The following is a 15,967-nucleotide window of genomic DNA, read 5'->3' as shown; positions in this document are numbered from 1 at the left end:
CCCAGGAATTTGGTTTTATACCAGAGATATCACAGTAGCATCAACATATTTTTAGATAATCTGCATTTAGGAAAAAAACCAAAGCAGTTGGAAGCTGTGTGGTAGGTGAATTGGAGTAGGGCAAAACAAGAGACAGGAAAACCAACTGGGCAACAGTTTCAGTCATGCTGGAAGCAAATGATGAAGGCCACTGCCTCGCCTAAGACAGACTGTCACTGCATGTTTAAAACCATTTGGTATTCATACTCTTGAGAACAGTAGCTCATGATACCTTCTATTTAATTGTTTTATGCCCAATAGAATGTGGACTGTGCATTGACCCTGGATAATTTTTTAAAAAGTTTCTGGTACTGATTTGTTTTATTCTGTTTGCCTATTTATTATCAACTGCATTCTGGTTTTGTTTGGGAAATCACCCTCCATGTAGCTATGTATCAGAGGGATTGAATCATGGTTGGTCTAAGTATATACATATACATATATATATATATATATATATTTTTTTTTTTTTTTTTTGAGACAGGATCTCTGTCGCCCAGGCTGGAGTGCACTGGTGCAATCACAGCTCACTGAAACCTCTGCCTCCTGGTCTCAAGCAATCCTCCCACCTCAGCCTCCAGAGTAGCTGGGACTATAGGTGTATGCCACCATGCCCAGCTCATTTTTAAATTTTTTTAGAGACAGGGTTTCTCTACGTTGCCCAAGCTTGTCTCCCACCTCAGCCTCCCAAAGTGCTGGGATTATAGGCACGAGCCATTGTGCCCAGCCCTCAGTCAATATTGGTGCTCTCAGTTGGGCACGGTGGCTCACGCCTGTAATCCCAGCACTTTGGGAGGCTGAGGTGGGTGGATCATGAGGTCAAGAGATGGAGACCATCCTGGCCAACATGGTGAAACCCCATCTCTACTAAAAATACAAAAGTTACCTCAGTGTGGTGGTGCACGCCTGTAGTCCCAGCTACTCGGGAAGGCTGAGGCAGGAGAATTGCTTGAACCCAGGAGGTGGAGGTTGCAGTGGGCCGAGATTGTGCCACTGCACTCCAACCTGGCAACAGAGTGAAACTCCATTTCAAAAAAAAAAAAAAAAATTATATATATATATACACACACACACACACACACACACACACACACACACACATATGTGTATATATATTTATATGTATATATGTATGCTTTCATTTCTCTTGCTAGTGATTGTTTTATGCCTGAGCCCATGTATGAGCCATTCCTTGCTAATGGGTCTTGAGGTAAAGTCTGCTGGGGAGCTTTGGGGAAAAAAAGTATTTTCACTATAAAAAGGAGTCACATGGTAAGAAAAGGGCCTTTTTTGTCTCTCAATCTTGTTGCTTGAGAATGTGATGCCCATAGCTGCAGCAGTCATCATGTCACCATAATGGGACAAGCCCAAGTATGAAATAAAGTGCACTGAGAAAGGGAACAACAAGACAGAAAGAACGTGAATACTTGATAATATAGTTGAGCTTCTAAATGAAGCAACCCTGGAAATACCCTACTTCTGGGTATTACTCTATAAGAATATGCATCTTCTTTTTTTTGAAGATACAGTAAGACTGGTTTTTCTGCCTCTTTAGTCATAAATATTCTAACTGCTACAGATAGTATTAAATATGCATGATTATTAGCAGGATGATTAAAAATGAAGCACCCAGAACATAAATATAAGCCTCTGTAATGTTTTGTTTTTTTTTTTTCCTGTGGACCTGCTTTTTAATGGAGGGGACAGAGAGTAAATAAGATAAAGAAGTAAATATACACAAGATAAAATGTATATGAACTGGTGACAAACACTAAAGGGAAGACTAAAACAGGAAGAAGTGCATGGGAAAGGTGGGGGAAGAGAAAGAGGATGTTGTAATTTATTTTATTTATTTTTTATTATACTTTAAGTTCTAGGGTACATGTGCACAACGTGCAGGTTTGTTACATATGTATACATGTGCCATGTTGGTGTGCTGCACCCATTAACTCATCATTTACATTAGGTATATATCCTAATGCTATCCCTCCCCCCTCCCCCCACCCCACGACAGGCCCTGGTGTGTGATGTTCCCCACCCTGTGTCCAAGTGTTCTCATTGTTCAATTCCCACCTGTGAGTAAGAACATGCAGTGTTTGGTTTTTTGTCCTTGTGATAGTTTGCAGAGAATGATGGTTTCCAGCTTCATCCATGTCCCTACAAAGGACATGAACTCATCCTTTTTTATGGCTGCATAGTATTCCATGGTGTATATATGCCATATTTTCTTAATCCAGTCTAAGCCTCTGTAATGTTTTTTAATGATGTGTAAGTTATATGACATTTAACCTGGCATTTTATAAAATTTCACTAATCTTAATAGTTCTTTAGAAGTCTCTTTTTAGATTAAAATATATATTGGTACAATTGGATCACATGAATATAACAATCTATTAATAAAAAATGCATACACTGGCAGTATGTGCTTAGGCTAGACACCAAAAAAAAAATTGGTCTTAAAATGCATATTGTCTGCCACAAAGGAAAAAAATTATAAGCATATTATTGAAACTAAATGAAAGGAAATCTGGAAAATACTCTAGTGAACAAGTAAAGATTAATGATATGCCATGTATTGGTAAGTGCTGAGAAGAAAACTCAGTATAAAAGACAGAGTAATGGGGGAAGGAATGCTGTTTTATAAAGAGTGCTCTGGGAAGGCCTTCCCGGTAAGTCAGTATATGAGCTTGGATGTGAAGGAAATGAGAACATGAACCACATGGAGATCTGAGGGAAGAGGGTTCTGGTCAGAGGGAAAAGCATGTCCAAAGACTCAGAGGTAGGAGCATGCTTGGCATATTCCAGGAAAGCCAAGGAAGGAACCATTTCACTAAGATGGAGAGGACTGGCTAGGAAGCAAATTTGTAAGGAAGAAAATTTAAAAATCAATTTTGGACATTATAGTAGAAATTGTGATGGTCTCCCAGTAACAGAAACCCAAACTAAACACATTGGGTTTTTTAACTCTCATATGAAAAAAAAATCTAAAGGTAAGCAGAGTGGGGCTTTTGTGGCTTAACAAAGTCATGAGGATCCCAAGTTATTTCTGCTTTACTCTCCTTAGCATGTGATTTCCATTCTCAAAGTAACTTAGGACCTGAGGTGGCTGCTGGAGTGCCATTGTTCACAACCATGTTCCAAACAAGAAGTAGAAGAATGAAAGTAGGCCAAAAAGGATATCCCAGCTCTATGTAACTCTCTAAAAAGTCTTCCCTGAAGTCTCCACCCAACAACTGCTTATGTGTCATTGGCCATTCTGAATTCCAAGGGAGTCTAGGAGATTTAGTCTTTTAGCTGGGTATATTGCTATCTAGAATAAAATTGGAGTCCTAAGGAAGAAGGGGCTAGTAGATATTGGGTGGGCAACTAGCAGCTTCTGCCACTGTCATGATAAATTTGGGATGCCTACTGGACATGCAAGTAGAAGAGTTGGGAAGACAGTGTAATATATCTTTGATAACTAAAATTTCATTGATCCTTCCTTTATATTATCCTTTTTTCATTTTAATATATAAGAATATTAGGTCTTTCAGAGACCTCAGTCCCTCTTATTCTGTTTTCTTCATTAAAGTTTTGATTTTCTCAACACCAAATTATTCTCCCATAGAAAGTCATGTAACTTATTATGCATTAACTTATGGAGTTGGAATAAGACTACTGTTCATCTTAAATTTCAAGTGTTTTTCTTTTTCTTATTTTTAGTCATGGCCTGAAGATGCTCTTGAACGTGTAGCTGTGAAATTCTTAGAAACACTGGAGCTTACTGAGGTTGAACGACAAGAGATAGTTCCAATCTGTAAACACTTTCACACCTCCATTATGGATCTTTCAGAAAGGTTAATATTAGTGAATTTAAAAATGACAATGAAGGGATTTGTGAAGGCCATTTCCAAAATAATTCACATGTATTTGCTATCTTATCTGCTATCCCCTTTCCTACTGTACTTAACCTGGTTTACATGATATCTTGGGTCTCTTACCAAGTTAGATCCTCCTGGCTTATGAAACATGTGAAATAGTCTGATTCTTTCTTGTTGTAGTTCATCTTTTATTAGACATATTTGTTGATTTGTGGTTTTTTAAAAGATAGGATCTCACTTGATTTGTGCCTTTTAAATATGTCACCACTAGTTGGTATTTTAGAGACAAGAAATTATAATGTGGTAATATGTAGGATTCTAGTCTTAAAATGTTCAAGTACTCAGTAGCTTCTGTATAAAATGTAATCTTTATTAAATGTCTGTTAATGGTATGTTGAATTTACCTTATTGTGAAATCCATTACTTAAAGTGAGCTATGTTACCTGCCTCTCTCTTAGGTTCTTGCATGAGTTAGGACGACGTAACTATGTTACTGCTACTTCTTATCTTGAACTCATTGGCTCATTTCGACAGCTTTTGACACAGAAGCGACAAGCTGTCATGGAAGCAAAACAACGATACGTGAATGGGCTTGACAAATTAGCTTTTGCTGAGTCTCAGGTAAATTTGATGAGCTGCTCAAAATGGTAACATATACTGAGAAGTATAAGAAATAATAATACAAGCTACAATTTATTGAGAATATGTGATATGCCAGGCTCTTTGTTATGTCTTTCACATCTATTCCTTCAGTTATTCTTCATAACAACTCTATAAGGTGAACACTTTTATGATCCTCATTTTACAAATGAGTACAGTAAGTTTTACAGAAGTTCAATAAGTTGCCTAGATCACACAGACTCAAATATATCATGTTTTATTTTTAATTAATTTTTTACCATTTAAGAGAATATAAGTTTAGGTCGCTTTTTATTGTAAAAGCTGGTTAAATATAAGATTTGTGGTTTTTTTTTTTTTTTAATACTTTAAGTTTTAGGGTACATGTGCACATTGTGCAGGTTAGTTACATATGTATACATGTGCCATGCTGGTGCGCTGCACCCACTAACTCGTCATCTAGCATTAGGTATATCTCCCAATGCTATCCCTCCCCCCTCCCCCCACCCCACAACAGTCCCCAGAGTGTGATATTCCCCTTCCTGTGTCCTTGTGATCTCATTGTTCAATTCCCACCTATGAGTGAGAATATGCGGTGTTTGGTTTTTTGTTCTTGTGATAGTTTACCGAGAATGATGGTTTCCAATTTCATCCATGTCCCTACAAAGGACATGAACTCATCATTTTTTATGGCTGCATAGTATTCCATGGTGTATATGTGCCACATTTTCTTAATCCAGTCTATCATTGTTGGACATTTGGGTTGGTTCCAAGTCTTTGCTATTGTGAATAATGCCGCAATAAACATACGTGTGCATGTGTCTTTATAGCAGCATGATTTATAGTCCTTTGGGTATATACCCAGTAATGGGATGGCTGGGTCAAATGGTATTTCTAGTTCTAGATCCCTGAGGAATCGCCACACTGACTTCCACAATGGTTGAACTAGTTTACAGTCCCACCAACAGTGTAAAAGTGTTCCTATTTCTCCACATCCTCTCCAGCACCTGTTGTTTCCTGACTTTTTAATGATTGCCATTCTAACTGGTATGAGATGATATCTCATAGTGGTTTTGATTTGCATTTCTCTGATGGCCAGTGATGATGAGCATTTTTTCATGTGTTTTTTGGCTGCATAAATGTCTTCTTTTGAGAAGTGTCTGTTCATATCCTTCGCCCACTTTTTGATGGGGTTGTTTGTTTTTTTCTTGTAAATTTGTTTGAGTTCATTGTAGATTCTGGATATTAGCCGTTTGTCAGATGAGTAGGTTGCGAAAATTTTCTCCCATTTTGTAGGTTGCCTGTTCACTCTGATGGTAGTTTCTTTTGCTGTGCAGAAGCTCTTCAGTTTAATTAGATCCCATTTGTCAATTTTGGCTTTTGTTGCCATTGCTTTTGGTGTTTTGGACATGAAGTCCTTGCCTGTGCCTATGTCCTGAATGGTATTGCCTAGGTTTTCTTCTAGGGTTTTTATGGTTTTAGGTCTAACGTTTAAATCTTTAATCCATCTTGAATTGATTTTTGTATAAGGTGTAAGGAAGGGATCCAGTTTCAGCTTTCTACATATGGCTAGCCAGTTTTCCCAGCACCATTTATTAAATAGGGAATCCTTTCCCCGTTGCTTGTTTTTCTCAGGTTTGTCAAAGATCAGATAGTTGTAGGTATGTGGCGTTATTTCTGAGGGCTCTGTTCTGTTCCATTGATCTATATCTCTGTTTTGGTACCAGTACCATGCTGTTTTGGTTACTGTAGCCTTGTAGTATAGTTTGAAGTCAGGTAGTGTGATGCCTCCAGCTTTGTTCTTTTGGCTTAGGATTGACTTGGCAATGCGGGCTCTTTTTTGGTTCCATATGAACTTTAAAGTAGTTTTTCCCAATTCTGTCAAGAAAGTCATTGGTAGCTTGATGGGGATGGCATTGAATCTGTAAATGACCTTGGGCAGTATGGCCATTTTCACGATATTGATTCTTCCTACCCATGAACATGGAATGTTCTTCCATTTGTTTGTATCCTCTTTTATTTCCTTGAGCAGTGGTTTGTAGTTCTCCTTGAAGAGGTCCTTCACATCCCTTGTAAGTTGGATTCCTAGGTATTTTATTCTCTTTGAAGCAATTGTGAATGGGAGTTCACTCATGATTTGGCTCTCTGTTTGTCTGTTGTTGGTGTATAAGAATGCTTGTGATTTTTGTACATTGATTTTGTATCCTGAGACTTTGCTGAAGCTGCTTATCAGCTTAAGGAGATTTTGGGCTGAGACGATGGGGTTTTCTAGATAAACAATCATGTCGTCTGCAAACAGGGACAATTTGACTTCCTCTTTTCCTAATTGAATACCCTTTATTTCCTTCTCCTGCCTGATTGCCCTGGCCAGAACTTCCAACACTATGTTGAATAGGAGTGGTGAGAGAGGGCATCCCTGTCTTGTGCCAGTTTTCAAAGGGAATGCTTCCAGTTTTTGCCCATTCAGTATGATATTGGCTGTGGGTTTGTCATAGATAGCTCTTATTATTTTGAAATACGTCCCATCAATACCTAATTTATTGAGAGTTTTTAGCATGAAGGGTTGTTGAATTTTGTCAAAGGCTTTTTCTGCATCTATTGAGATAATCATGTGGTTTTTGTCTTTGGCTCTGTTTATATGCTGGATTACATTTATTGATTTGCGTATATTGAACCAGCCTTGCATCCCAGGGATGAAGCCCACTTGATCATGGTGGATAAGCTTTTCGATGTGCTGCTGGATTTGGTTTGCCAGTATTTTATTGAGGATTTTTGCATCAATGTTCATCAAGGATATTGGTCTAAAATTCTCTTTCTTGGTTGTGTCTCTGCCAGGCTTTGGTATCAGGATGATGCTGGCCTCATAAAATGAGTTAGGGAGGATTCCCTCTTTTTCTATTGATTGGAATAGTTTCAGAAGCAATGGTACCAGTTCCTCCTTGTACCTCTGCTAGAATTCGGCTGTGAATCCATCTGGTCCTGGACTCTTTTTGGTTGGTAAACTATTGATTATTGCCACAATTTCAGCTCCTGTTATTGGTCTATTCAGAGATTCAACTTCTTCCTGGTTTAGTCTTGGGAGAGTGTATGTGTCGAGGAATGTATCCATTTCTTCTAGATTTTCTAGTTTATTTGCGTAGAGGTGTTTGTAGTATTCTCTGATGGTAGTTTGTATTTCTGTGGGATCGGTGGTGATATCCCCTTTATCATTTTTTATTGTGTCTATTTGATTCTTCTCTCTTTTTTTCTTTATTAGTCTTGCTAGCGGTCTATCAATTTTGTTGATCCTTTCAAAAAACCAGCTCCTGGATTCATTGATTTTTTGAAGGGTTTTTTGTGTCTGTATTTCCTTCAGTTCTGCTCTGATTTTAGTTATTTCTTGCCTTCTGCTAGCTTTTGAATGTGTTTGCTCTTGCTTTTCTAGTTCTTTTCATTGTGATGTTAGGGTGTCAATTTTGGATCTTTCCTGCTTTCTCTTGTGGGCATTTAGTGCTATAAATTTCCCTCTACACACTGCTTTGAATGCATCCCAGAGATTCTGGTATGTTGTGTCTTTGTTCTCGTTGGTTTCAAAGAACATCTTTATTTCTGCCTTCATTTCATTATGTACCCAGTAGTCATTCAGGAGCAGGTTGTTCAGTTTCCATGTAGTTGAGCGGCTTTGAGTGAGATTTTTAATCCTGAGTTCTAGTTTGATTGCACTGTGGTCTGAGAGACAGTTTGTTATAATTTCTGTTCTTTTACATTTGCTGAGGAGAGCTTTACTTCCAACTATGTGGTCAATTTTGGAATAGGTGTGGTGTGGTGCTGAAAAAAATGTATATTCTGTTGATTTGGGGTGGAGAGTTCTGTAGATGTCTATTAGGTCCGCTTGGTGCAGAGCTGAGTTCAATTCCTGGGTATCCTTGTTGACTTTCTGTCTCGTTGATCTGTCTAATGTTGACAGTGGGGTGTTAAAGTCTCCCATTATTAATGTGTGGGAGTCTAAGTCTCTTTGTAGGTCACTCAGGACTTGCTTTATGAATCTGGGTGCTCCTGTATTGGGTGCATATATATTTAGGATAGTTAGCTCCTCTTGTTGAATTGATCCCTTTACCATTATGTAATGGCCTTCTTTGTCTCTTTTGATCTTTGTTGGTTTAAAGTCTGTTTTATCAGAGACTAGGATTGCAACCCCTGCCTTTTTTTGTTTTCCATTTGCTTGGCAGATCTTCCTCCATCCTTTTATTTTGAGCCTATGTGTGTCTCTGCATGTGAGATGGGTTTCCTGAATACAGCACACTGATGGGTCTTGACTCTTTATCCAACTTGCCAGTCTGTGTCTTTTAATTGGAGAATTTAGTCCATTTACATTTAAAGTCAATATTGTTATGTGTGAATTTGATCCTGTCATTATGATGTTAGCTGGTGATTTTGCTCATTAGTTGATGCAGTTTCTTCCTAGTCTCGATGGTCTTTACATTTTGGCATGATTTTGCAGTGGCTGGTACCAGTTGTTCCTTTCCATGTTTAGCGCTTCCTTCAGGAGCTCTTTTAGGGCAGGCCTGGTGGTGACAAAATCTCTCAGCATTTGCTTGTCTGTAAAGTATTTTATTCCTCCTTCACTTATGAAGCTTAGTTTGGCTGGATATGAAATTCTGGGTTAAAAATTCTTTTCTTTAAGAATGTTGAATATTGGCCCCCACTCTCTTCTGGCTTGTAGGGTTTCTGCCGAGAAATCCGCCGTTAGTCTGATGGGCTTCCCTTTGTTGGTAACCCGACCTTTCTCTCTGGCTGCCCTTAACATTTTTTCCTTCATTTCAACTTTGGTGAATCTGACAATTATGTGTCTTGGAGTTGCTCTTCTTGAGGAGTATCTTTGTGGCGTTCTCTGTATTTCCTGAATCTGAATGTTGGCCTGCCTTGCTAGATTGGGGAAGTTCTCCTGGATAATATCCTGCAGAGTGTTTTCCAACTTGGTTCCATTCTCCGCATCACTTTCAGGTACACCAATCAGACGTAGATTTGGTCTTTTCACATAGTCCCATATTTCTTGGAGGCTTTGCTCATTTCTTTTTATTCTTTTTTCTCTAGACTTCCCTTCTCGCTTCATTTCATTCATTTCATCTTCCATCGCTGATACCCTTTCTTCCAGCTGATCGCATGGGCTCCTGAGGCTTCTGCATTCTTCACGTAGTTCTCGAGCCTTGGTTTTCAGCTCCATCAGCTCCTTTAAGCACTTCTCTGTATTGGTTATTCTAGTTATACATTTGTCTAAATTTTTTTCAAAGTTTTTAACTTCTTTGCCTTTGGTTTGAATGTCCTCCCGTAGCTCAGAGTAATTTGATCGTCTGAAGCCTTCTTCTCTCAGCTCGTCAAAATCATTCTCCATCCAGCTTTGTTCCGTTGCTGGTGAGGAACTGCGTTCCTTTGGAGGAGGAGAGGTGCTCTGCGTTTTAGAGTTTCCAGTTTTTCTGTTCTGTTTTTTCCCCATCTTTGTGGTTTTATCTACTTTTGGTCTTTGATGATGGTGATGTACAGATGGGTTTTCGGTGTGGATGTCCTTTCTGTTTGTTAGTTTTCCTTCTAACAGACAGGACCCTCAGCTGCAGGTCTTTTGGAATACCCTGCCATGTGAGGTGTCAGTGTGCCCCTGCTGGGGGGTGCCTCCCAGTTAGGCTGCTCGGGGGTCAGGGGTCAGGGACCCACTTGAGGCAGTCTGCTGGTTCTCAGATCTCCAGCTGCGTGCTGGGAGAACCACTGCTCTCTTCAAAGCTGTCAGACAGGGACATTTAAGTCTGCAGAGGTTACTGCTGTCTTTTTGTTTGTCTGTGCCCTGCCCCCAGAGGTGGAGCCTACAGAGGCAGGCAGGCCTCCTTGAGCTGTGGTGGGCTCCACCCAGTTCGAGCTTCCCGGCTGCTTTGTTTACCTAAGCAAGCCTGGGCAATGGCGGGCGCCCCTCCCCCAGCCTGGCTGCTGCCTTGCAGTTTGATCTCAGACTGCTGTGCTAGCAATCAGCGAGATTCCGTGGGCGTAGGACCCTCCGAGCCAGGTGTGGGATATAGTCTCGTGGTGCGCCGTTTTTTAAGCCGGTCTGAAAAGCGCAATATTCGGGTGGGAGTGACCCGATTTTCCAGGTGCGTCCGTCACCCCTTTCTTTGACTGGGAAAGGGAACTCCCTGACCCCTTGTGCTTCCCAGGTGAGGCAATGCCTCGCCCTGCTTCGGCTCGCGCACGGTGCGTGCACCCACTGGCCCGCGCCCACTGTCTGGCACTCCCTAGTGAGATGAACCCGGTACCTCAGATGGAAATGCAGAAATCACCCGTCTTCTGCTTCGCTCACGCTGGGAGCTGTAGACCGGAGCTGTTCCTATTCGGCCATCTTCCACAAAGTTCCAGATTTGTGGTTTTTTTAATGAGTCAAGTGCTAGTAATACTTACTAGTGTTAGTTCAACATAAGTAATAGAGGTTTGGTTGGTTGATCTTTGTATCATGTCATGCACATAGTATATCAGGAATACTCTGAGATGCTGCTTTGTTTTCAATCTACATTTCTTCCATGGTGACTGCGTTCTCCTACTGAGGTCTTTTGTGAAGAAAACTGACCCACACTTTTTTTTTTTTAGATGGAGTGTCACTCTGTAACCCAGGCTGGAGTGCAATGGTGCAATCTCGGCTCACTGCAGCTCCACCTCCCGGGTTCAAGCAATTCTCCTGTCTCACCCTCCCAAGTAGCTGGGATTACAGGCACATGCTGCCACGCCTGGCAAATATTTTTATTTTTAGTAGAGACGGGATTTCACCATGTTCCCCAGGCTTGTCTCAAACTCCTGAGCTCAGGCAGTCCACCTGCCTCGACCTCCCAAAGTGCTAGGATTACAGACGTGAGCCACCGTGCTTGGCCCTGGCCCACACTTTCATAGTTTTGTTTGTCATGCAAAGAACTAGAAGAAAAAGTTAAGATTTTCTGCTCCAATACTTTTATGGATACATTTAAATTTCTATTTTCTGCATTTGGTTTCAATAGCAATTATAGCAATGGAAACTTAATCATATTATAAACTGTCTCTTTAGGTTGGCGAAATGCAAATGGAGCTTGTTGAATTACAGCCCAAATTGGAGGAAGCTAAAATTGAAAATGCAAATATGATGCAGGTAGAGTATCCTGAATGTTTTTGATGTCAAAGGACAATTGAAATAAGTAAAATTAGCCTTGAAAATAAGGGTTAATGTTTTGCTACTAGACTTTAGAGACTTTACCCTTTTCCATTGACTGGCTATCTCATTGGGTCTAACGTGGTTTCTGTCTTTTTTGAAGGAATTTTTGAAGCCCATTTCCAAATTAGTTCACATGTATTTGTATATATCCTCATTTTATTATAGACCCTTCTATCCTTCAAAATGATATGTTAGATTCCCTAATTTTCAAATATTCTTTTGTCTAGGATTGAGAAAGCAGTAGGGTGTTTGAGAAACTGTCTTCATCTTTCACTTCTTTAGGTTATTGAGATAGAGTCTGTACAAGTGGAAGCGAAAAGACAATTTGTGAAATTGGATGAAGAGATAGCCAGTGGGAAAGCTGAAGAAGCCCAAGCTCTGAAAAATGAGTGTGAAAGTGACCTAGCTGAGGCGATTCCAGCCTTGGAAGCAGCTCTGTCTGCACTGGATACACTTAAGGCAAGTGTTTGAATTAGCTACTTTGTGTTTCATCAACCAAGGGAAGCTGAATATGGGTATTTGGCGTATTAGAAGTGGCTGTATTTCAGTGGGTGATATTATATTGTTTTTGTCCAATCAAATGAAACTTGCCTCTTAACAGTTTACTTTTGATATATTGTTGTTTTTATTTTATTTTATTTTATTTTATTTTATTTTTTGAGACAGAGTCTCACTTTGTTGACCAAGCTGGAGTGCAGTAGTGCAGTCATGGCCCACTGCAGCCTCCATCTCCTGTGCTCAAATGATTCTCCTACCTTAGCCTCCTCAGTAGCTAGGATCACAGACACACACCACTAGGCCTGGCTAATCTTTTTAAACATTTTTTTAATAGAGACAGAGTCACCCTGTGTTGCCCAGGTTGGTCTCAAATTCCTGGGCTCAAGTGATCCTCCCACCTTGGCCTCCCAAAGTGCTGGGATTACAGGCATGAGCTTCCATGCCTGGCCTATTTTTGCTTTTTATATATTATTTATAATTTTCGTTGAGGATATTCTAGTGGGAATGAGACGAATAGACTCCAAGAGGCCAAAGTGGTTCTGTACATGGACCAGCAGGCATATGTTAAGTACAATGTGCAGCCTCCTGGACCTGCATACACAGAAAAACTTAAAGGCCATTTCCAGTACAGCTGTGAGTGGCACCTATCCGTACCACATTATGTTGTACATAACTTTTTACAGGTCTTTAGGCAAGACCAGAACAACTGCACCAAGCACAGCAGGAGAGATAGCATCTGTTGACTAGGGAGTCAACAGTGTATTCAGGTCCCATTCTTTGCCTTTTTTCCTAATCAATACTCTTTCATGTAACAGGCCTGACAAGACTGTAAACTCAACCTGTGGGTAATTCAGCATCTCACAGGATCAAACTCTGATTTTTCAGTAACATCAGCCCTGTAGTTATAAGACAAGATTGTTTTAGGGCCTTTATAGAAATTTCCTAGTGCTGTGAATCAGGAATTTAAAACTCTGAGCTTATTATATTCTTTATGCATGCTCTCAGTACTTTTTTTCTTTTCTTTTTTCCTTTTTTTTTTTTTTAGACAGGGTCTCACTCTGTCACCCAGGTTGGAGTGCAACGATGTGATCATAGCTCACCACAACCTGAAACTTTTGGGCTAAAGTAATCCCCCCCGCCCCCCACCCTAACTCAGCTTCCTGAGTAGCTGTAACTACAGTCACATGACACCATGCCTGGCTAATTTCTGGCACATTTAAGAGTCACTTATTACCCTGTGATCTTTCTGCATTCTCTCCTTAGAGATTTATTACAGCAGCTACTTAGTTTGACAAAGCCTTTTTTTAAGAGGCACTCCATTCTAGGTGACCATGAGCATTAATTTAAGTAACTTCTCCCTATGTTCCATGAACTTGCAGCACTCCATCCCCTGATACAGGATTCTTGATGCCTTCAAACTCTCACCAATTTAGGTCATTAATATTAGGTTCCCCTTTCATTGAGAGTCTGTTGCTTATACCCTTCCTGATATCAAATGCTGTATTACCTGAGTTAGAGTTCAGTTTCAGAGAAGAGAGTTGATTCTATTTAGTATAAGTAGACAAAGATTCTTCAGGGAATTTTATAAATGGATTACAGAATTGTTGGAAGAGGTAAAAGAATCAGATCCCAGGCTGAGCTTCCAGGAATGACTCACAAAGCCACGCTGCAGAAATGGTCTACTAGAGCAGCTGTCTCTGAGTAGGAAGCCTGCAGAGCTTCCTACACTGCCACGTAACCTCCACTATAATCTGTATTGTCACAATGGATGTCTTGCACCCTGCCACTCTCCCCATTTATTGTCTGAATTCTAGTATCACTCAAGTGATCTGGAATCTAATTCTCACCCAGAACTCTAATTGCATGAAAAACTAAGATATATGGTTGTTAGCTTTCCAGCATTTGCATCTTGCAAGAAATGTCAGAAATATATTGGAGTGGGTAAGTGAATCTATACTATCTATTATAACAATATATACCTTTTTAGAAAATAGGCTTGGAATTGGGACGTACCTCTTCTTTCATCTTCTTCAATAGAACTAATATATATAAGCAAATATAGAGTTAAGTCTTTGTCTAAATTAGGATTCTTAACCTAGGTTCCACGTATGGGTGTGGTATGTGATTGTATATGTGAAAAATTATATTTTCTGGTGGATTTATAGCTGCCATTGTGTTCTCATAGGCATCTATGACTGACCCCTCCCAACATTTGAGAACCATTAGTCTTAATCTGTGCTGAATTCTCTTTTGCTAATTCTTTCATAACCTGAAGTAAAAAAAAAAAAACAATTTTGATTTCAAATAAAAAGGAATGCTTTTATTATTCCCCAACATTACTTTAAAATTTTTCATTATTTAAAAGTAAACTATTCTGAAGATGTCCTGTTTGTTTTTTGTTTTTTTCTTTTAGCCAGCCGACATTACGATTGTGAAATCAATGAAGAATCCTCCATCTGGTGTTAAACTAGTTATGGCTGCTGTTTGTGTCATGAAAGATATAAAACCAGAAAAAATTTCAGATCCTTCAGGGACTGGAGGCAAGGTAATAACTTGACACAGATTTGAATCATATTCATGAATGTATAGAACTTGTCAGCAGCAACTATTATCAAATATCAACAGTACCCAAATTAGGGAAGAAACATTGTTTTCCAGATATTGTCTGTATATATTCTAGGGTAAAGCTAAGACAATGTAGTGTCAAAAAACGTGGTTCCAGACCAGTCTGGCTAACCTGGTGAAACCCCGTCTCAACTAAAAATGTATAAATTAGCTAGGTGCGGTGGTGGGCACCTGTCATCCCAGCTACTCAGGAGGCTGAGACAGGAGAATTGCTTGAACCCAGGAGGCAGAGGTTGCAGTGAGCCAAGATTGTGCCACTGCACTCCAGCCTGGGTGACAGAGTGAGACTTCAGCTCAAAAAAACAAAAATGTGGTTCTAGTTGCTTCCATCTCCTTTTCTGTCTATGCAGAATTCTCCACTACCATGGGCTTGGAACTAAATGAAGTACTGAGGTACCTGTACTTTTCCAGCTAAGATCCTTTCTGGGTATTCCAAAACATCTGAGTTAAGCAGTATAGCAAAGTTGTTAAAAGCATGTGCCCTGGAGCTAGAATGTCTGTATTCAGAAATCCGGACCCCACTAGGAGTGTGACCTTGGTTAAGGTATTTAACATGTGTGGAATTCCATTAAAAAAAAGACGGTACTCATATTATCTACCTCAAAAAGCTAATAAGAGAATTAGATTAGTTAATACATATAAAGTTCTTAGGTATAAAGACTCACAAACAATAAGTACACAATAAATGTTAGCTGTTATTATTACAATTATTATTCCAGGATACATCCCTTAAAAAGGAAGGCATAGTATCCATTCTAAACTGAATTTACAGACTAATTTTATTTTCAGGTTTTTTTAATACCTGGGTATAAATTCCTGAATTAAAGAATTAGATTTTTTTTTTTTTGGCCATTCTGTCCTTCATTGAGATAATAAAGAAAATAAATAGGCTCTTACCTTATTAAGTTATTCTCATTTACACACATACACACACACCTCCCTATCAGGCTTCCGGAAGTAGAGAAAAAGAACTTTCAGCTGGTTATTTCAGCTCTTTTGCCAGTATAAGTAGCATGTGCTTTTACCCTATGGTTGGCAGAGCAATGTGTACTCTTTGGCCTTCTGCTTTCTCCTTTAATTTCGCTTGGAGAGCCTAGGTAAGTGCGGAATTTGTCTTTAAGAAAAAGTT

At 39.6% G+C, this 15,967-nt stretch overlaps 1 protein-coding gene across 1 annotated transcript in view; it reads left to right on the top strand.

The window, feature by feature from the left end:
- DNAH12 (dynein axonemal heavy chain 12) overlaps positions 1-15,967 on the top strand; it is a 257,576-nt gene that overhangs the window by 153,701 nt on the left and 87,908 nt on the right. Inside the window, exons 46-50 of the mRNA XM_055383181.2 lie at positions 3,742-3,875; positions 4,358-4,520; positions 11,572-11,652; positions 11,998-12,178; positions 14,631-14,758. Coding sequence (XP_055239156.2) covers positions 3,742-3,875; positions 4,358-4,520; positions 11,572-11,652; positions 11,998-12,178; positions 14,631-14,758 — 687 coding nt within the window. The remainder of the gene's footprint in view (positions 1-3,741; positions 3,876-4,357; positions 4,521-11,571; positions 11,653-11,997; positions 12,179-14,630; positions 14,759-15,967) is intronic.

Source organism: Gorilla gorilla, chromosome 2, assembly GCF_029281585.2.
Source record: "Gorilla gorilla gorilla isolate KB3781 chromosome 2, NHGRI_mGorGor1-v2.1_pri, whole genome shotgun sequence".
NCBI classification, from domain to species: Eukaryota; Metazoa; Chordata; class Mammalia; order Primates; family Hominidae; genus Gorilla; species Gorilla gorilla.
This window is presented reverse-complemented; position numbering and strand designations above follow the sequence as displayed.